The sequence below is a fragment of the Pezoporus flaviventris genome, unplaced genomic scaffold, assembly GCF_033815535.1.
Source record: "Pezoporus flaviventris isolate CSIRO_AGI_PZ_B2104156 unplaced genomic scaffold, CSIRO_AGI_Pfla_v1 ptg000055l, whole genome shotgun sequence".
In the NCBI taxonomy this organism is placed as follows: Eukaryota; Metazoa; Chordata; class Aves; order Psittaciformes; family Psittacidae; genus Pezoporus; species Pezoporus flaviventris.
The window spans coordinates 2,968,210-2,989,644 of record NW_026892603.1 but is presented as its reverse complement, the minus strand read 5'-3'; the positions used below and the strand labels follow the sequence as shown (position 1 = coordinate 2,989,644).

Below are 21,435 nucleotides of genomic sequence, written 5' to 3'. Positions count from 1 at the left end.
GTCATCCACCCAGGCTTGTGCAGGACCTGTCAACCACGACTCTCCAACAAAAGAGCTGTTACCAGCTCAAGCTGAGGAAGGCAGAGGTAGCTCTGGAGTGTGGATGCACACCAGGACTCCAACCTGGAGCGTAATTTCTCTGAGACTCACTGCAAAGAGAGGGACATATGCCATTCTGCCATTCCAAGCCTCTGCCATTGCAAGTTAGGATGAGAACAAATGCAACTCCATAATCCCACACTTCACACCTACTTTGAGTGTTCATACTTTCTCCTATCACTTGGGCTTTTCTTCTTTACCAAGAAGAACCACTGGCTGGCAGAGTGAAAACAGGATTAGTGCTGTGGATTCTACCACACTGCTAAAGGGCTGGCAATTCAGAGAAACCTTGAAGAGCAACACACCCCTGTGAGCCCCAGATGTTCTGTGTAGATCAGGGAACCAGCAGGCCTTCTGCATTCCCAGACCCAAGGGTGGATGGTGACGACATCATGACCCCGTATCTAAGTTCCAGGTGTGCATCTCTTGCTTGCCAACTGTCATGAAATGAAACTTGTACACCTGAGCTACAGGAGGCCTGTGCGTGACCCAGGGAGAATGTCACTGTATGTCCCAGGAGGTGTTACAGGTGAACAGAACTGCCACACAGCTCCCTTCTTTTAAAAACTTTCCCTTTATTATTCACAATTTTCTAATCCTTGAAATGAAAACACAGGTACACTCCCTGCACAGGTGCATTTATGTATCCTCACTCTCACAGTTTTCAATATATTAAATAGTACAAAATTAATAGCATTTTTTCTCTGCTTTGAGGATGGTCCTTATTCCTGTAAGTTGAAGGATACTGCCATGTTCAAAATACCAGTTAGTCATCCAACAGTCAGAGAATCTCAAATGTTGCCATCCTTATGCAGGAAGCGATACTTTCAGTTGTGGCATTCCCACTGATTTCATGTAGGAAATCTGAGTGAAAACGGCACAGTTAGGGGAAGATATTTTCTAGAGGCAGTATTTAGTTGAAAACCTAAGTGAAATCAGTTCTGGTTGTATCGATGCACACAGGAATTTTCTATGTAATTCACCAAGACCAGGTTCAGCATGAACATTATTAAATACTAAGCATCTTCTGTATTTATGAAATAAGGAACAATTCCAGTGTGCTCTAAGGAATCTTTACCTGAAAGCTGAGACTTAGAAGCCATGATTCTTGTCAGTCAAAACATTTTACGTCATTCTGGTCTTTCCTTCATTAGACCTTAATAAACCTAGAATATTTTTGATCAAGCCACTAGTGAAATAATTCTGTTGAAACACACATTTAACAGTTAGCTTGAGATATCTGAAACAGCACTGCCATTCAATAAATTTGCCCCCGAACAGACACTACTAGTTGTGCACTCACTAGTCAAAAATATTCAGTCATGAAAAGTTAGGAATTCAGATAAGCCTCTTTAGAAACTGAACTGCTACTGAATCCTTCAGATAAAGCTTCATGAAGTGGTGTAAAAAAGAAATTTAACAATTGGTTTCCCAGTACGTTAAAGTGAAGTTCTGTGTACTTTGAGAAAAAAAATATTTAAATTACAATTAAAATAAATTTTAGTGTCTGAAAACATGAATAATCCAAATCAAATGCTTTTTATTTTTCACTAAGTGGTTGATTAACCACAGATACTCATAGAGTTTTACTATGCTTACTGTTGGTATACACACAAGGTAGGCCTATGCCACTCTAGTTTTTATCAGATAATAAGTACCTATTTTGACTATCTACAACAGAGCCTTAAGTATTTAAATACAAATGAGCCAGTATTTCACCTCATGATGAACAGAGACATGTTGTCTTGCAAAGGGAATCCTGTGTAAGCCATGCTGTAAGAACTCGGACATGGGCAGCATAACAAATTCCTTTGGACCCTGTGGTGCAGGGTCACAGCCAGAACTTTTAAATCCCTTCCTACCCTCTTCTTACTCCTCAGAACCTTGAATCTTCTGAAGGGCAATGTCAGCTAAGTCAGTCTCACTTTCCAGTGGTCTTTCAGGGGGCAGGGCTGGTGCCTCCATCTCTTTGGTAAATTCATGTTCTTCTGCTTGGTCAGTAGCGTGATTTGCATCTGCTTTGGTAGCATCTGGACCAGGGTCTGTCTGTTCTTCACTTGTAGAACTACCCTCCACTAGTTGCACTTCATCTAAACAAAAGAGAAATTGCATCATCACTCAACACTGAACTCATATGCAAGCAAACATTTTTATTACTGAAGAAAAATGAATTCTAGGAAACTCAGGATCAACTACAAAAGTGACTAATTTAACCAGGCTTCATCAAAGAAGACCTCACCCAGACAGAGCTCTGTTTAAGCTGGTGGAAGATTACTCTGAAAATGACCATATGCAAAGCTTTCAATAATTTATCTTCAGTTTTGCTATACTACTTGTGAATATATAGAGGAGCAGAGTAGGACACTACAGTTATTTTAGCTTTCAATTCAAACATGTTTTATTTATTCACACTGTTCGCAGAATGGCCGAAACATGGAGTACAGGTAAGGGTTGTTTTTCTTTTAAAAAGACAGGCATGTATGATCATGTAGGAAGCATTTCTGCATATAACAGACTGAAGACGTTTTTTGCACATGAACGGTTGACCACAGTGAACTCTGAAATGAGTCATCCTATAATTTATAACCTGACTGCATGGAACAGCATCAGCTCCTGACTGCACCTTTACTTTTCAAGCAATGCTTTCAGAGAAAAATAAATAGTTAACTTTCTGCCCTGATTCTACTAAGCAGCGGCTGTGTGCTGTGCACTGTGCTAGCAGTTCTGAAAAGGAGGGAAGAGCCTAACTGGGGCCCAGGGACCTTCAGAAGTAGTTAATTGTGGTTTCGTCAAACAAACTATATATCCTCACCTTTCTTTTGCCTTTTTTCTAGTTTCCTTTTTTCTTTGGCAGCTTCTAGTTCTTGCTTCTCGTGAATTTCCTTCAGGGTCTTACAGACTTTTTTGTGGGTAAACCAGTGTATTTTCTGGCAGTTCTGGTCGCAGTACATCACCTGAAATGTACCAGAGCTATCAATTCATCTTCATCTACTAAATCAAATGTACGATAGTCTTGCATCTCTTAGTGTACCAAGTTAGATCTCTCCATGTATAGTACTTAATGGTATTTTAAAGCAATTTCTAAGGCTACATGGAGTGATTCTAACCTACATAAAAATCTGTAAAGCATAGTTTGTTTTGTTAACTCTGAACGTACAGAGATTTCACTCATTCTTAATTCTAAACACACACACTTGGAAATCCAAGTACTCCTACTAGTGAATTTTGGGCACCTCTCCCAGAAGTAGCTGGCTTGCACATTTTCAGTGTAGGCATACATGCCATTCCCTGTAAGTCTACACAGTAAATAGCAAAGCATTTGAAACCCTCAGCACCTCAGTGGCACTATTTTATGTGACTCATTATAACTATGGATTCTTACCATTTTACATACTGAACATCTTTTGTTTGCTCCCTTTCCCCCACAAGTTGTACAGAATTCAGCATCCACAAATCCCACTTGGCCAGTAATAGCTTGTGTAAGTACAGAGAAAGCAGTAGGATCAGAACCCTGAAAGGTAAGACAAGAGGTGGAAATGAGATTAAAAAACAAGACTATCATAGGCAGACATGCAAGAAAAAAAACTATTAATGAACTCAGTGTTCTTCACACACTGTCACCTGCTGGTAGCTCACATACAGCAGGTTTTTACAGGTGAATGTCTCTGCTGGCACGCAGATACGTTCTGTATAGACAACTTTATACACAACGGTATTGTGTATATACAGCTATTCACTGTTGTGCTCAGTGTACTCAGATGTGACAGACCAAATGGTCAGAACTTGAAATCGTCAAAAGAACTATTTTCATATTAGGATTTAGATGCTATTTGCAGTATTTTTCCCATGCAATACAAGCAGGAAAGTTTAGTGTATTTTACTGGTAACCATAAATTGAGGCTAACTTTGTAGGCGATGATGTAAACGCTAGAGGAAAAAAATGCCAATTTGCTCCAGCTCCAAGATTCCCAGAGCAGAGTAAAGGGCCAGGACCACCTCCTTCGACCTGCATCTTCTCCTTTCCCTTCTGTATTACACACAGAAACCCCATGTAACAAACCGTATTTCTTTAAAGGCACAAAAGACTACAAACTCCTCTAAGAAAAAAGGGGACAGGAAAGAAAATGGTTACTTTAAAGCAAGTCTTAATGCATCATGATCACTTATGTTTTCACACTGTTTATTTTTCTGGCTTAGGCAAACAGTAGGGATTGCATTAAGCCTCAGGATATTTGAGTAGACTTAGAGCCACTTAAGATGGAGGCTATTTTTAATTCACTCAGCATAATCCAAACAAGTCACAAAACTGTTCCACTTCCCCAGTGTTAGTGCATATAACATCAAGCTCTCAGAGACCATAAAGAACATTCTTAAAAAACAACAGTAACTTTTGTGTAAGATTTGTTTTGATGTAGTTAATAACACTGTAATGAAGTGTTAGCAAAGGCGTATGAGGAAAACTGAAGTGGGATTTTTTCACATGTAATTTTGATTTCCTAATTTAGATACAAATTTTGCTCTATCTTGTGTATTACATCGCTTGACAAAAGGAGCTTCACAGAATGTTTCTTCTTTTTCTACCATTGTGTATTATCAACTTTTTATGTATGCTAGAAATAATGAATGCATGAAATCTGGGAAATGATTAGGTCTTAAACTGAATGTAGACATTATGAAAAAAGAGAATGCAAAATGATTTTCATCTGTGTCTGAATCTAGTTTGTGAAAGCCAATCTGCAAAGAAAACCTGCATAGGCATTCCAGAGCAGGAAAAGCAAACTCTGAGACAAGAAACAAATAGTTTTAGTTTTCTTTACAAGCAGAGGTATATAAGCATTCATGACAGGCACAAGAAAAAATTACTAGCTGAAGTATTTTTAAAGCACCTGTGTGCAATATGGAAAATAAAAATCCCAGTTTGCCAGAGCTGAGGGACATCAAAAACCTTTGTTTAATATAATACACTGCAGAAGAGATAAGTAGAAAGATGGTTTAGCTTAAACTGAATTTACTATGCAAGTTGCTTAGAAAGGGTGTTCTTGATAGGAAAGACTTACTATTTCGACAGGAGCAATACTTCTCACAAGCTGCTGCAGCAATGTAGCTTCACAGTAAGGAAACTTGCGGATACTTTCTCGAATGAGCTTCTCTTGATAGACAGGGAAGCCATCTTTATCTCTCCCTTTCAAGAGACTAAATTTTTTAAAACCAAAATCAAATAAGAAATCACACAGTAAATGCTCAAGAACAAATACACAGCATGCTGTGCTCTGCCCTCCTTCAAACTACAGAGAAGAATTATAACGCAAAATAATTCAGCCACTTCACATTGTGTGCTCTGGAACCACTACTTACTGATTCAACCGCATACAGAAAAATAATCATCTACAGGTAGACCCTACATGTGACCTAAGTAGCAAAATGCTTTGTTGTGTTTTAAAAAGGAGCATTGTAAAAATAAACACTGAAGAATGCATGATCATTTAAAACCACAAATTCTGCTTTATTTATGTTTAGTAATGTGTTATAGTCCTGATGCCTCTCTATTTATCTGGTTGGTTCCTACCTTTCTATATGGATCACTGATGAACTATTTAATCTCAGTACATGAAAGCTGACTTCATCACTTCAGTATCAGGCAGAAATCCACAGAAGTCTCTGGGGAATGTGATACTTCTAAAAGTCAAGCCACTACTTTGACACTTAAGATCAGGCAGCTTTGTAACTCTAAGTAGATACTGAAGATGTGTTTAAGTCTCACCTAAAGCCAGTGGGATTTGCAGTTCTTGGTTACTTTAGAGTTTTTCGAAGAAAAAAAATAAATTAAAAAAAAAAAAATAATCTCACCCTGTATGACTGCTGGAGAGCAAAATGGCAAAAGTAATGTTCCCAGATGATCCATACTAGATACTGAGGAATTCTTTCTTCAAGCCCATCACTGTTTTTCTGCACCACATGTTGCTCTCTACCCCTTCATGGTGTATGTGTGATTGCCAAGCTCTAACCAGTTCCAGCAGGTAGCTGAAACTCTAGGAGTGTTTCCTTTGTAACCCCAGGAAAGGACAAGGCCACTCAGAAAAAAGGGAGTCAGTGCCACCCTGATGTAACTGCAGCTGGAAGCATTTCAAAATTCACCTGGCAAATCCCTTATCCAAAACATCCAATCTATTATCACAGTTGTCATTTTCTGCTATCTGTGAAGCTGGTTCACCCATCTGTCTTCAGACCTCTGTAGAAACACGTACCTTTTGATAAATCCATCTAGTTTATCTTCTCGCTCTTTTAAAAATGTGAGACATTTCTGGAAGATACAGCTGATGTAGTGCATTTTCATAGCAAGTACTTCATTCATGTCTTTCTGCTTCATGCATTTCTCACAAATTAGGTCCAGAACCCTGTAACATTTCTGCAGTGCTTCTGCTTCAGCCAACAGAGGGTTCTCTTTTACCAGCAACACAATCTGTGAGAAAGATTGAAGAAAATGGAATCCAATTAGGAAATGTATTTTTAAGCTTGTGCATTAGCATTAAAGGTTATATAGCTCATTGTAGCTAAATTTCAGTAGTTTCTGATATTCCTTCTGTCTTACACTGTCCTCCCCTTGTAATTCACAGTTCCCATACAAGAAACAATTAAAATTATGACTTGCACTAAAAATATGGATTTTTTTCAGACTAAGAACCTGATCAAAACCCTTTCAAAAAAATTGATACAGAAATTACCATCCACTGTCCTAAAATCTCATTCCTTCTGAACACCCAAAATAAACTGGATTTGTACATTTTAAGCAGTTTCGCAGAACACATCACTCTCACATAACCTTGCAGAACTTCAGGCAGACTAGTAAAGCACTGAACTAACCATTTTAAGATGAAATTATATCCTCTACTCCCTAAACTAGTGCATTACTGTTTATATGTACTGCAGATACCTATCTGACAACTGTTGACAAATTCCTAACTTTGCATGGCAAGCCCAAGGCATGTGGCTATGAATTTAGGTCAATTCATTTCTCTGAACTACGCTGGAGGAACAAATCATAAAAAAACACTGTTTTCAGCAAATATACTGGGAAGTAAAATAAAGGTCTCTTGCCCATACTTTCAGAAACAGCAGCAGCAGTAGATGTTACTATGGTGAACCAGTGATGAAGGTAGGAAGATACATACTGAGACAAGCACTCAGAGAACAAGGAAATTTGTAAAGATAGGAAATTGTTTTGTTTCCATTTCAAGTGGGGCCAGGAAAAAAAAACAGAATGCCAAAAAAGAAAGCCATTTATGGTTGTTGATGTAAAAAAAATAAGAATCTCTCCAGTAGGCGTTCGTTAGATTCTGGTGTATATAAACACTGAAATAGCTTCATTTTCTAATCATGTCTAAATGTTGAGCCCAATTCTTTCTCATTTTCAGAAGCATCTGAATTAACATATGATGCTTTTGATCTCAGCTTAACTCTCAGAGGAGCCGAGTGCTTTCTGAAATAAAGAAACAGTTCCCACACCAACAAACATGTACAATGTACACATTACTTCACCTTAACAGGATGCATGTTAGTAGTAGTAATAATTTTATGTAGAGGCCCAGCTAGTTTTACTGGCAGTTTTGGTTCTTTATCTAAGCCTTGTGGTTTAGTATAGTAGTCCAGCCTTTCACGGGGAAAGAAGTTGTTGATGACGGTCACACAGTCATGTTGACCTAAAGGCACACAAGGGAAAAAAAGAAAACAAAACAAAAACACCAAAAAAAAAATCACTAGTGCAATGAAATAATAACAAAAAAAAAAAAAAAGACCTAAACTGAAATCTAACCTAAGCACTACAGGGGAGAATTACCCACAAAGGAGCTTAGTGTGATATGCTTTGCACTGGTAATGGGCATCTCTTGCTATTCTTTCGTATGTAACTTTTATTTTCATTAAGGGACTCCCAGGAGGGAATGACTACATCAAGTTTCATTTTGACAGCTCTGTCCCCTTCCTGCATCCTCTTTCATTGGTAAGCCAGATCTAAGAGAACAGGTATTCCTCCCCAGAGTTACACTATGCTGGTAGTCTCATACTGGCATTAATGTTTTCTCAAGAGTTCTCCCCACTTTGTACTTTCAAAAATGAATGACAGTTGTACCGAGGCTTGTAGTTTTTCAGACCTGAAACATACAGGAGCATATTAACCTGAAGTGGGAGAAATTATAAAAACTGAATATGCTTAAAATTTACCAAAAACCCAAGGACCGTGATGAAAGTAACCAGATGAGAGAAGCTACACCCCCTTCTTGTTTTCTGCATCTGACAATATGATGGATTACTTGGGTAAAGAGAAAGTAAAATTTAGCTGCTCTGGCTCAGTACTACATTCATTAAATTGACTGATTTATCTTGGCACTAATCCTATTAATCAGTAGAATATGACACAGACAACCACATTCCAGCATTTAAAACCCTCCACTATTTTAGAAGAGACTGTTCTAAGCTAATAGAGCATAGTGTAAGACAAATGACAGGGGAGGAAGTATCCTCACTTCCCCCACAGAGACAGCTGAATTAATTTTGATTGGACAGAGAATAAAAAAGAACAGGAATGGATTCCAATATTCAGACTTCTAGAGAGTAGCATATCTCAATATGCCTGAAAATATTTATTCTATCTTGATGCATTAAGATTTTATACAAGATTTGATACAAGAATTCTCCAAAATTATGTTCTCCAGAATTATAACATTCCCCATTCACCTAATAATTCAATTCAGCATCACATTGGAAAAGACTCTCCGAAGAATAATTAACAGGAGCAGACTTCTCTGACATAATAGTGAATAGTTAATGTTTTGCTGTTTGAACCTCAAGTGAGCTATGTCAATCTTCTCTTTGAAAGAACAGAATGAGGTAAGATTGAAATTGAAAGTGCACAAACTGCCTATTCAAGGAAATAAATCTAAATGGCAAGGTGGGCTCTTGTATTCAGAACACCTAAGGAACTTACAAGGGAGTTCTCAGATGTTTGAACAATGTAAGAAGGTTGTGTTCAAGTGAAAATACAGGTCCTCCTTTTTGGTTTTTTTTGGAAGGTTATCTGGGCAGCTATAGGTGAGTCATTAAAATGACCCTACTTTTTCTGTTAGCATTATATCACACCTCCTTGCTAGACAGAGAGAAGAGGTGGTGTATTTGGGAAAATTAATCATGGAATCTCCCAGCACTGTCAAAGTGAGTAAAGAAGTGTTTAGGAAAAAAAGATGATAAAAAGAAACATAACAGAAAAAAGCCTGGTTGCATGTTTTTGCCCAGGATCACATATCATATTGGAACCTTTCTCTTGTTCTACTCAAGTTCAGGTCAGTAAGTACTGACTACTTCAGAACAGGTTCCAAGCCTTCTCCCTCTTCCAAACGCAAAGAGGGAAGGGCCAGAGGCAACCCTCCTCTGGCACACTGCATGCTAGTGGCAAAGCTCAGATCAGAGTTCCTGACTCCTAGTGCTGTGCTACGTTCATTCCTTCCCACAAAGGAAGCTCCAATTACACACTTTGCACTTCAGACACCTCCAATGTCACCAGCTTCCTCTTACTGTTTGGAAAGTGAAGACATTGAAAAAACTTGCACACATGGAGAACAGCAGCATCTGTTCCCACAAATGAGATCATTTGTGATTTTATGAAGCTAAAGCATGGGAATAGGACGAAATGTAGTAGAAAAAGCTGCACAACTGACTCAGTTCAGAACAGGTAGTTAAATAATGCTCCTCCAAGAAAAAACATCAGAATCTAACATTCTACTTGTTTAGGAATTTAGGAAATAAAACGACTTTCACCTTACCCACAAAAGCAGCCATCTGAGCTGCCGTCCTTCCCACAGAGTTGACAACATCAGTCTCTGCTCCAGCCTCTAACATCATCCAGGTGATTTCTTTGTTTCCTGAATTTGGGTGAAGATGTGGGGAATAAGAACTTGTAATTTTTTTTATGCTGTAGAAAAAAAAGTTTATTTCTTAAAGACCAGGAATAATGCTGAGAGGATTAAATGTTCTTAATGTCATTATTTTAAGAACAGATTAAGAAAAAGGCACAGTGCTGCCTCCATATTTATGGTTCCAGAGGGTCAAAGCAAAGTAAAACCTAAATTCAGGCAGGGTGTAACTCTGCTCTCTGTAACGCACATTCAGCTCCCTCTGGAGCTTTTGGGAATCATAGGCATGTAACTACAAGGAGCTTGATCCCTCCAGATAGCAGTATAGAAGCAAATTCTACTAATATAGCTCGACAGTTCAACTACAACATTTGCTATTCTAAGAAGAAAAACAAATCCAGTACTATTATGTATCAGGAGCATAGAGAAGAGAACAGATTGTTCCTTTCTCCACAGCAGGAACTGGGTGTTCAGGCTGGGCTAAATACCAAGTAAAATGAAGCTAAAATTTTATGGGAAAATTAGATTATTTAATTGGTGCCCTTCAGAGACTAATAAGGACACTTGTCACCACTGTGTAGTTCTGCTTTCAAAGGTACTCTTACTTTATCAGGTTTTGTGCATATGCTACATACAGAAAAGTGAATATAAAAGAAAGAAAGGGGTGGTGGATAGAAATGTATGTTTCTTATTTAAAAGCAAAGGCACTGTGTCAGTGTATAGTGCTCCTTTTGCACTCACAGATAACAGAACTTAAAGGCAGCTTTCAGGAAAAATTCAAACCTGGGATGACAGGTTAAAAGCTCAGCAGCAAGCAAATTGTAAAAAGCCAGCATTTTCCACAAAGCTGCAGTCATTTAACCTCTGAGAGTTTGTTCCCAATATCTGCTGATACTGCTGATATTGCTCAATGCCACAGAATGCTGGAATTTCCCAATCTTTTTACCAAAGCTGTAGCAGAAAAGCAATCTGAAGAGCCACTTAAGGTTCATAAACACATACACCCTTCTTTTTTTAAAATTATGATGAAGGAAGATGAAAGGGGTTAAACTCTACCTGCTAAGAAATCTTAACTTCCCTAGAACCTCTTTTTCGGGGAAAAGTGCCTGGCCTGCTAAAGAAGATACTTAAAATAACCTAATATTCCCAAACCTAATCTTTTTCCCAGAAGGAACAATGTTCTTTATGGAGCATCTTTTTCTCACTGAAAGAAGTAATTGTTCCTTTCACTGGGGAAAAAGAACAGCAAAATGAAAGCTGCAAACCACCACCTGAGACAGACGATATACACAGCTATAAGCAGTCTCATGGGAAAAAAAAATGAAAAAAACCACCAATGTGATAAAGCATTTTTTAGAACTTTCTAAACACATTTTTAAAAGCCCAAAAGATAATAGGAAAAATAATGGAGAAAGGCAAAATTTGAAAAATACTGGATTGATTTGATAAGCCTCAAATATTACTAAAAGCTACTTCCTAAAACAGGCAGTTTGGTGCAGCATCTTTTTCAGTGTAACACAGTATAATTCAACAGAATGCATCCCGCTGCACAAGAAACTGGCACGTGAGACTGAATTTTGAGGTCTGGAACGAAAAGGACAAGTACAGACAGACTGTATGCCTCAAAACACTGAATAAAATTGAGTTTTATATGAAAAAAGATCCCAAGCCTGAGGAGTAGCTCTCCCATTTGACTGTCCTGATAACTCAGCTCTTCTTGACGTATTTGCATGTTTCACATAAGAAACCGTAAATCTGAATAATAAAAACATGTTAACATTTTCCTTTAAATAATTAATTTATGGCAAATTGTGCCCATCAATGTATCAAAAATTAGTGTTCTAAGTGCAGTAAGAAATTACCTGAAAGTCCGGCAAACATCAAGGCAGTATATCCATGCTCGTGTTCATTGCAGTTAACATCAGCTCCATGTCGCAAGAGCAACCTGCACATGTCTACTTTCCCTTTGTAGGCTGCGTGCATTAGAGGGGTCATGCCATGCTGACAAGCAAAAGAGAAAGAAAGTAGCATACATAAAAGAACTATTTATATCTTTTGATCTTCATCCCACTGATAACATGTACTTGTACATACATATTCAGTATAACTACCAAAGCCTCATGTAATATTTGTTAGAAACAAAATCTTCATGAAAATACATGGTTACTAAAAACATGCAGTAGATTGTCCATTTCCATATCATTTGCTCTGACGGTGCTGCGCTCTACTTAAAAACAGACCACTGATGAATAAATGAAAACCATTTACTGCCAATTTGTCACTAGGGTTTAGTGTGTTAAAAACAACTAATGCTTCTGTTAGCAGGAAAAGGCTTGGTTTAGAGAATTTGTTTTGTTCCTACATGATTTCTCTTCTGCATTATATGATAAGCAGCAAGAAAATCAGGAATAGGCTCTTGCTGCTTTTGCCATTACAAAGATTTACAGTTTCTGAAACCCATCTTGCTCTTTTTTAGTCACAATTACTGGTAATTGTGCTATCCTCCTCTCTCCCATTTATCTACCTTTGTGATCCTACATCAGCCAGAGCTCTGAAAGCCCTTGCACAAATACACAGCTCTACCTATAATTTAACAATGACACCATCCCAAACCGTGCCTTTGATAAATGGCACCAGTGCAAAAAACATTAGCTTCAGCAAGGGAGGCAATGAGTTTTTACCAGAATGCAAACCCGGGCAAACCCTAGGGGAGATTTCAGAAGCAGGGTGAATTGTTAGTGTAGGCTCTCTCTTCTCAAAGGACAGGAAGAAGAACATTCCCGTTTGAGGAAACTGCATGACATTCTTGTTTTAGAATCTAGCATGCTTTTTCCAATATGCTGCTTATTTTCACTTAACATCAAGTCAGGATTCATGTTATCAGCCAAGACACAGTAATTGCCCAAGAACATTCTCCAACAAGGGAGCGTGCTTCAATTTGTCCCTGAAGGAAAAAGAAATGTCATTTTCTTCCTTTTTTGCAGGTTAAAGCTGTATGCACGAATACACTCGGGTACACCACTACTGCAGATCTGTAAACACACAGTAATGGGATACTCTGAAATAATGCAACTGTCAGCTTGAGCCTTAATATATTTCTTGTTTCAATTTATGACAGAATAAAACCCGTGAGTTAAATTTAACAGTATAATAAAAAAAAAATCCTAAAGATGATGGAAATCAGGGAAATTAAAACTATAATAACAATTTTTAAGTACTAGACTGTCATTATTACCCATCCTAACTGAAAGCAATTAAAAAATAATTACTTTATGCATTATATGTTAGTAACGTGAAATATTATGGTAAACTGCAATGTAAGTTGCCATCAAAGAAACAAAAGACCTGAAGGGATCACTTCAGAAACATAAAACAGATTTAAGATTAGTTTTGCTAGGTTTCATTTGTGGTCCTACAAAGGTTAAGTAAAGACTTTCTATCCTAATATTTATATGTTCCATTACATTACATTGACAGCCATTCCATTTTCATGGACCCATCCGAGTCTGGAGTCATAGTATGGATTCCTCTCCTTTAGCACTACAGAGAAGAACTGCTGTAAGGGGAGATGAACACTGTAAGGTTTTTGACTGGAGAAGGAACTTAAGAAAACAATGATTTTAAGTTTGGTTACATATTGAATGCCAGTTGTTTCAATTAAAAAAACCCACCTGAAGATGGCAGGACAAATTAAAAGGTTGGTTTGTTTTGGGTTTGGTTGGGGTTTTTTTGTCATCCTGGAAAACTTTCCTTTTTGCCTCCTGGGAAACTTCTTTAAAAGCCTTTGATTAAATTTTAAAGGCGTCAGGCTGTGGTTTGGATTAAAAAAAAAACAACCTATCAAGCCAAAAACATGCAGACAGTTGTTACGAAGTTGGATGGATAGTTACACTAATATCAGCCTTTCACATTCACAGCCAACAAAAAAGGGACAGGCTAGAAACAAGCTTATCTGGAAAAGCTGGGTGTCCTGTATTATGTCCTTGTGCAGAAATCGAAATGACTGCAAATACTCTTCCCAGGCTGAACAGCAAAGACAGGTCGAGCAACAGTCTGTTTTCTGACAGATGACATTTGGATTTTCAAGACAACATACTTAAAAGACTAAAGTACAAGACAAGTTTATTAAGCATAGAGATTAAATAAATTATTATTGTTCCAGTACACAACATAGGATAAGGAATCAGTTTTCTAGCAGCTACTATGTAACATTCTTTTGACCAAATATCCAGTCTTTTAACCTTATTCCCTGGGACAAAAAAAAAAAAAAAAACAACAAAAAAACAACCCCAGTTCCTTGTTTATTTTGCAGGGATTGTATGTGGTTTACAAGGAACAAAACGAACAATTTCCACCTTCTGCAGGGCTGTAAGTATTCCCTATATGTCTGACGGTACAAGGATAATAGTTTGCAGCACCTCTAGAAGTTACTTGTCTCCTCCCTTGACTAAGTTCTTCAGGTCATCAGCCAAGAGGGACTCCCTGGCACAATGGGGCTATGTCGCATGGCACAGCCAGCCCAGCCATTACATACCACCCTTCCCACTTCCTGGTGCTGAAAACCTACCAGAAGCAGACTGAGGGATGGGATTCCAAGAACTAAGGTGACCTAATGCTGCCACGGGTGGTGAGCCAACTGAAGAAAAAAAAACCCAACAAACAAAAAAGATCCTACAGGCTCAGTGGGCTAAATCAGCTGGATTTAGGGGAAGAAAAGGATCCATAGGGAGGCAGGAGTGTCAGAGGAGTACCAGAACCAGGGACAGGCTGGACTCTGCCACCAGATGTTGGAGAAGCAGCAAGCAGGTCAGCCTCTCACTCCAGCACCTGGGAGAGATGTGCTTCCACAGGATGAGTAAAAACAGATTTGATTTCTGAAAAGAAAATAACCTGGAAAAGCAACCTTCTGCCTTCTAGGGACTAGAAAGAAAGTTTTCAACAACAGTGTTTCTCTGCCTTCATTGAACAGAGGAACTGGGGAGCAGGGTGGCCAGGGTACAAGAGTTGGGACAAAGGAAGAAAAATACAGAGACCTCCTTGCATGCCAGTAATGTGCATATTCGGATGAAAAACTGTGTTGTAAGCATTAAAACACTCATACTGACTGTGTAACACACGATACACGTATATTTTTAAAAGCCATTGTTTTCTGGATAACATGCCCCTGATTCCTTACTAAAATAGCCACACTGACTTGTGTTACACAAGAGAAAAGAGGAATCCCAGTGGTCCCACCATTCCCAGTGTTTTACCCTTCTCATGCTCACTTCACCCTTCTTCTCAACCATGGAAACTTGGCCAAGATGTGGCACGTCTTAATGGGCTGGATCACACTGCCGCAGCTCCCTCAGCAGGTATTAAGATACATCATAACACTGCACGTGTAAATACCAGCTACCTAAGTAAATCAGGAAAGGGCTGTAAAACCCCTGACAAACTGATATAGACACTTGTACGCTGACAATGTTAATGCATCCACATCTCCAAGCTCATTTTGCAACGAGGAATCCAACCCCATATTAACACGGAAAGTGCCTTGTTTTATTCTTCAGATACAGGCAACTATACCAGTTCTACTCATTCAGGAAATTTCCAACTGAACACCGACTGTCGGTTTGGCTTTTATTTGCGACAATACTTGGGAAGTTACTTTTTAGGGAACAAATGATGAAAAAAAAAAAAAAAGGGCAGGTGGCACAAGTGTTCTTAACTGCACTAGTTATGTATGTCTTCAAAATCAACTCTTCTAAATTGAAAGGAAGAGCACTACTAAAATTAGACCAACTCATCAAGATTAGCTCAGGTAGCCATTTGGAACTGGATTGTAAAAATTCTCCAACTTTTAAAAGAAATGGTACTGAATGCTGCTCATCTAGAAATATGTAAGTTAACTTTTCATGGGATGAAAACCTTCAGAAATGTCACCCTTAAAGCTTTTGAGTAACGCTGCCCTTACCTATCAAACTTACTGCAAGCAAATACATGCACAAATCATTTTAGCTATAGCTAAGTAAGAACTGATTATAACGTGAAACACTGTTCAGTGAGTGCCAGTCGTAGCTACAGTTCTGCTTTATAATCATGCTGAACTGTAGGCTTCACATATGTAATACATTACATTCATCTGATGATCCTTCTGTTCATCTGCAGTGATGAAAAGCTACAGTCTGCATCAGTCAGCAACCTGAACTGAAACCAGGCAAGTCTTAATAGCTGCTGAATTTTCTTTAGTTTGTGTATTTTGGAATACTATATAAAAAAAAAATAAAAATCAGAAGATAGAATTCTTTCTCCTCCATAAAGACTAAGGATCTGGGCATTTTCTGCTGGCATAGGAAGTCCATACTGGAGTAGCAAGATAGATTAACTGAAGAACCCTCCACTGAACATAATGAATATGAGTAAAGCTACATATCTCATACACAAATAAGCAAGCTGCTGCTTCAATTCCCAGGAAGCATTCAGGTCTGTAATTAGCATATAGAAGTGGACTGTTTCTACAAGATTTATTTTGTTGCAGAAGTGAACAGCTGAATTACCAAACTAGAGGAAAAAACTAATGCAGCTAATGCCAAATGACAGTTCTATATATAAGATTATGATGAATGACCCTAAAATTAGTTTAACTACAGAAAAAACATGAAGCCTTTTCAGGTCAAGTCTCTCTACCGGATCTGCAGAAAACATGGGACTGTAGCAGTACAGCGCTCCTTTGCAACCTCAACCACCAACAGGACTGAAGGAAACTTTCAGTTTCCACAGAAAAACATGCTTCCTCTAGACTGCCCTTCTACAATAATCTGAGAGATCTCAGCTTCCTTCACCCTGCAAATAGATGGAGTTAAAATCAGCGAACTGCCCACATGAAGTCACAATGCTATTTACAAGCTGTGTACTCCCAGGGGAAAGAAAATTCCTGAACACATTCTTCCATACTATGTTTCCAAATCAGCAAGCACTCCATCTAAAACAGGACAAAAACCAACTACGCAGTGTGCATTTATAAATGAAACATTTTGCATTTGTTTTGCATCCATTTCCATTGCCCACCTACATGTCCATTTTAGGACATCTGAGCTTAAATACCCCTGAAGTTTTAAAGCTGCCAAACTGTTAAGGACAAGCTTTTTGGAAGAGCTACATACTGTTATTTCTTTGTTTTCATGAATGCACTGATTAAGCCTAAAGACCTTTCCTTTCTTCGACTATCTAAAGCCACAAAGAAACATCAACAACAAAAATCTGATTTGGTCAGAAAGGCTGCTAGAGAAAAAGCAGGATGTATCTGCTGGATATCTACAATCTTCTGGAAGAGGGGCATCTGTGAAAGTAATCTGAATAAACGTGTCTTACTTTGCTTCCAGTGGAGCACTGCAGACTAGCGCGTCTGGGCACATGGGCAGAAAAAGCAAATACTTTTCTGTTTTCTAGATATATAATAACAGCTGAAATATGGTGTCCAGCTCATGCCTACAGTTTTGAAGGAAAAAAACTCAAACAACAGGAAAGGATTTGGAAAAGAGCCATGATTATAGCTCAGCTGCTGAAAAAACACAACTTTAGGCAAGTTTCTTAAACAGCCAGTGCATTTGGAAGATGTTAAAATGTGACCTGGTCCTTGTCTAAGGTACACAGGGAAAAGACTGGTGACTGACAGTAGTGTTCAATCTAGAAGAGGCAGATCTAAGCAGTTCAAATACAGGATCAACCCAAAAATTAAAAGGGCATCTTTGTGTTTATTGTTTAAAATCAGGAAGTGCAGTATGGAACAGCCTGCTTCTGGGTGCTGTGGATTCTCCAGCCTGTGGAAATTACTAAATTGTGACTGCATGTTTGCTGTACTACAGCTAGAAGAAAGACTTACATTAAACCTGTGCTCATTCTGTGGATTCTCTCATGTAAAAAGGACTTAAAAGAAGAAAATGAGTTTTTAGTTCCCAACTGAATTGTGCTCCTATTTCAATATCTAAGCATTCAGTTTTCAGCTGTTTCCTCATTTCTTAACATTAATAAAATAAGTAACAGTAGTAATATAAACACTAATGTGAATTTCAGCATAAGCTGCTAAAGCAGCAGAGGAAGAAAATAAAACCTGATGCATTCAAAGCAGTCTCCAGCTGTGGCAACATTGAAAAACAGATGAAGCTAATGTTTAACTGGGTTTTCACACCCTCTATTTGCATCTAGATATTAGAATAACGCATTAAAGGGAAAATGGCTTACAACAAAAAAATTCTAAAAGTTGATGTGAGATGACTGATGGATTAAGACTCCTAAACAAATCTGAACCCTTTCCTGTTTAATATGCATCATTACACACCACTCTTGGGGATAAAAGGAGACTGCAAGAAATCCATTACACCTTATGTGCCTTGGGTCTATGTAGGCAGATGTGAGCATTAGGCAAGTATCATTAATACTTGTTTCTTCCTTAACAACAGCCTGAGGCATAACTTGGTTATGGTTTCTATTAATAAACCATATTCTCCCAACAGTAATCCTGCACGTTGCACTAATCCTTCATCAAGAGTGCAGTCATTCAGCACTAGTCCAGCAATTGCACTAAAGGAAAAGCTTTTACAGTCCATGCAATAAAGCACACTTGCAAACATACTTACATTGTATCTTGGGTTCCTTCCTAAAGTTTACTGTAAGCTTAGTTTGACAAGTTTGTCAGAAGCTTGTTGAAATTCATACATTAGAAATTAAGGTATAAGTATTTAACTGTATTGAAGAACAATCAGAAAATGAATCTGTTGGCAGCACAAGAAAGGCTATCAATATTCCAAAAAGGAAACCAGATGAAGTGGTAATTTTGGCCCTGTCCAATTTTGGGCCTTCTAGTATGACAACGTGGATAAACTGCTTCCACGTTACACTTCATATTAATATTGCATGCTCTAGAAAACATGAGCATCACACAAGGTTCCTTTCTCCACAAACTTCCTCCCATCTTCAGGTAGCACTTTATATACTACATGTCTACCACATCAGCCTCTGCAAAAGAGAGCGTGTTTTCCAGTTCTTACTCAGCTGCTCACCCTCCAACTATGTTTACGGTTCTGCAAAGATGAGGCTTTGGGTGATAAGATGCAAGCATTAGATGAAGACAGGTATCTTTACCCATGCTGTCTGCTGCTGCCTAAGCACAGGGAACCAAAGTTTGGTGGAGGGGACAAGAAGTCAGGGAGCACCCCTATCTGTCTTCCTGCAGTGTTCATCTCACCTTACAGACACCCAAGTTCATGCTTGAACTTGAGAGAAAATACTGCCAGTGTAGTACTTTAAGTCACATTAATCTTTAAAACAATTAGTAACATGTAACCTTTCTTTGGGAAAAAAAAAAAAGCGGTAGTTCTTCAAAGGTTCATTATTCAGCTGCAGGCTGGAAGTACCTTCAGGATAACTCTGATTTCCAGCAGTCTATATAACAATATAATGTAACAATAAGAAGGCCTTCAGACCTAGTATTTTCCTTGCTAAACCCAACATAATGGCTATATAGTTTCACTGTACCTCATCCAAGCAATTGACACGGACATTCTTGCTGCCTAGTAGCCTTCCAGCCTCCTCAGTGTTTCCTTCACGTAAAAGGAACAGACAAAAAGAGAGAAAAAAGTGGTGTGAGAAAAGGAATGAGAATCAAGAGGAAAAAGATCAGTTCTATTCCTGATTAAAATTAAGACCTTTGTAGATTAACCACCAGTAAATCATGTAATAGGGGTTGGAAGGGACCTTAAAGATCATCCAGTTCTAACCCCTGCCACAGGCAGAGACACCTTCCACTAGACAAGGTTGCTCAAAGCCCCATCCAGCCTGGCCTTGAACACTGCCAGGGATAGGGCAGCCACAGCTTCTCTGGGCAACCTGTGCCAGTGCCTCACCACCCTCATAGGGAAGAACTTCTTCCTAAAAATCTCATCTAAATCTGTCAGTTTAAAATCATTCCTCCTTGTCCTATTCCTACCTGCCCTTGTAAAAAGTCCCTCTCCAGCTTTCCTGCAGGCCCTTTTTAGCTACTGGAAAGCTGCTCTAAGGTCTCCTTGAAATTCTGTTTCACAGTACATTCATTGCTGACTGTCCTTTGCTCATCTCTGACACAGAGAAGCATTTTAATATAATTGAGAGTTAATCTCCAAAAGTATAAATAAAATCTTATAGGTTCCAACTGCCCCAAAACTACACATAGAAATGCATGGAACACATCAGGTGTTTTTAGTTTACCTCCTACTAACGAACATAGCTCACTATTTTCAAAACACATTTTGGAGTGTAGCTATTCAGATAGGCCTGCGAAATTTGTGTTGCTGGACCGTGAAACCCAGCTGTTACAGCAAGTGTGACAGAAAGCCCCCCAGCAATAAACATATGCACCATGGAATATGGTGTAACTGCAACGCTTACACGACATGCAAAATAAAACAGTGCAAGGGATAAGAGGTGTAGAACACCCTAGACAAACTGAAGTTCTCTTAAATGAAGAACATCTTGCCCACTAGGACATCCTAGTCTGGCAACAGCACATAGGGAAACCTGTAACAGGCTAAAGGACTGCATTAGCCCCAAGAAAACATATTTTTTCCAATAGAAATCATTAGATAAACTTCAATGTACGTTACTAATACAAATACATGTAAGAAAAACGTAAGCTTTCCTTGGCAGTCAACAACCCCAAACTGGGCTTCCCCAACCCTAACCGTGCAGCACTACGCACCTCCTCCACGCCAGGCAGGCGCCCCCTTTGAACCCCCTGGATGGCACAGGCCTGCCCCACGTTTGGCCGCCGTGAAAACCGCCCTCGCTGCCAGACGAACGGCCATGTTCCCGGCTGGGGAGCCGCGGGACGAGGCCCACGGGCGGGTGCTGGCAGGCTAGCCCTCACCACAGGCCCAGAGGCGCCCCTCCATGCCCACGGCCCAGGCCTGAAGGGAGCCCGCGGCGCAAGACGGCGTGGCCAGTAACGGCCAGAGAGCCCCGCCGAGGGGCCGCGGCGCTGCTCTACGCCCACCACCACAAGCCCTCAGGGGTGCTACCGGCGGGGCCACCCGGCCTCTACTAGGCCCGCCGGAGCTACGACGCGGGGCAGGGCATAACCCCCGCCCGCAACCACCTCACCACACAGCAACGAGGAGGTGAAGGCGGTCGGCCCGGGCCCACCGGGAAAGCACTACCGCCCTCAGCCACGGAGGGGCGAAGGCCCAACTCACCTCTAGCGATCACTCCCAGCAAATCCTTCTCCTCTGGACTCAGGTCACCTCTCCGGGGGGGAGCCATCGCGCCCCCGTGTCCCACAGGCGGTAAGGCGGACCCGGGGCGGTGCAGCCCGGGGAGGCGCGTTCGGACGGGTCGCGGCGGAGGTTCAGGCCTACAGCTCCCCTCTCGCACCCCCTTCCTGCCGCCAACCGGGCGATACGCGCCCCCACCCCGCTCCTCA

At 39.7% G+C, this 21,435-nt stretch overlaps 1 protein-coding gene across 3 annotated transcripts; it reads right to left on the bottom strand.

Moving 5' to 3' along the window:
- Nucleotides 1–654: 654 nt before the first annotated feature.
- On the bottom strand, nucleotides 655–21,423 carry ANKMY2 (ankyrin repeat and MYND domain containing 2). 3 transcript variants are annotated; one of them, XM_061469224.1, is made up of 10 exons: nucleotides 21,209–21,423; nucleotides 19,518–19,582; nucleotides 11,864–12,002; nucleotides 9,912–10,010; nucleotides 7,636–7,796; nucleotides 6,345–6,559; nucleotides 5,157–5,292; nucleotides 3,482–3,610; nucleotides 2,912–3,053; nucleotides 655–2,189 (listed from the first exon to the last, which is right to left on the bottom strand). In XM_061469224.1, the coding sequence occupies exons 1-10, from the start codon at nucleotides 21,273–21,275 to the stop codon at nucleotides 1,969–1,971; spliced, it is 1,374 nt and encodes a 457-aa protein (XP_061325208.1). In that variant the 5' UTR covers nucleotides 21,276–21,423; the 3' UTR covers nucleotides 655–1,968. The 3 variants fall into 3 exon arrangements, with proteins under 3 accessions (XP_061325208.1, XP_061325207.1, XP_061325206.1); XM_061469223.1 differs by lacking the exon at nucleotides 19,518–19,582 and having other exon boundaries at nucleotides 21,209–21,319; XM_061469222.1 differs by lacking the exons at nucleotides 19,518–19,582; nucleotides 21,209–21,423 and adding an exon at nucleotides 12,695–12,945.
- Between the last annotated feature and the right edge of the window lie 12 nt (nucleotides 21,424–21,435).

Excerpts from the sequence above, each read along its gene's own strand:
- ANKMY2 (XM_061469224.1), bottom strand. The coding sequence starts at position 21,275 with ATGGCTCCCCCCCGGAGAGGTGACCTGAGTCCAGAGGAGAAGGATTTG. Across the intron at positions 3,611-5,156 it reads GTATTGCTCCTGTCGAAATA|GGTTCTGATCCTACTGCTTT; the intron begins GTAAGTCTTTCC and ends CTTACCTTTCAG. Across the intron at positions 2,190-2,911 it reads AGAAAAAAGGCAAAAGAAAG|ATGAAGTGCAACTAGTGGAG; the intron begins GTGAGGATATAT and ends TCTTTTGTTTAG.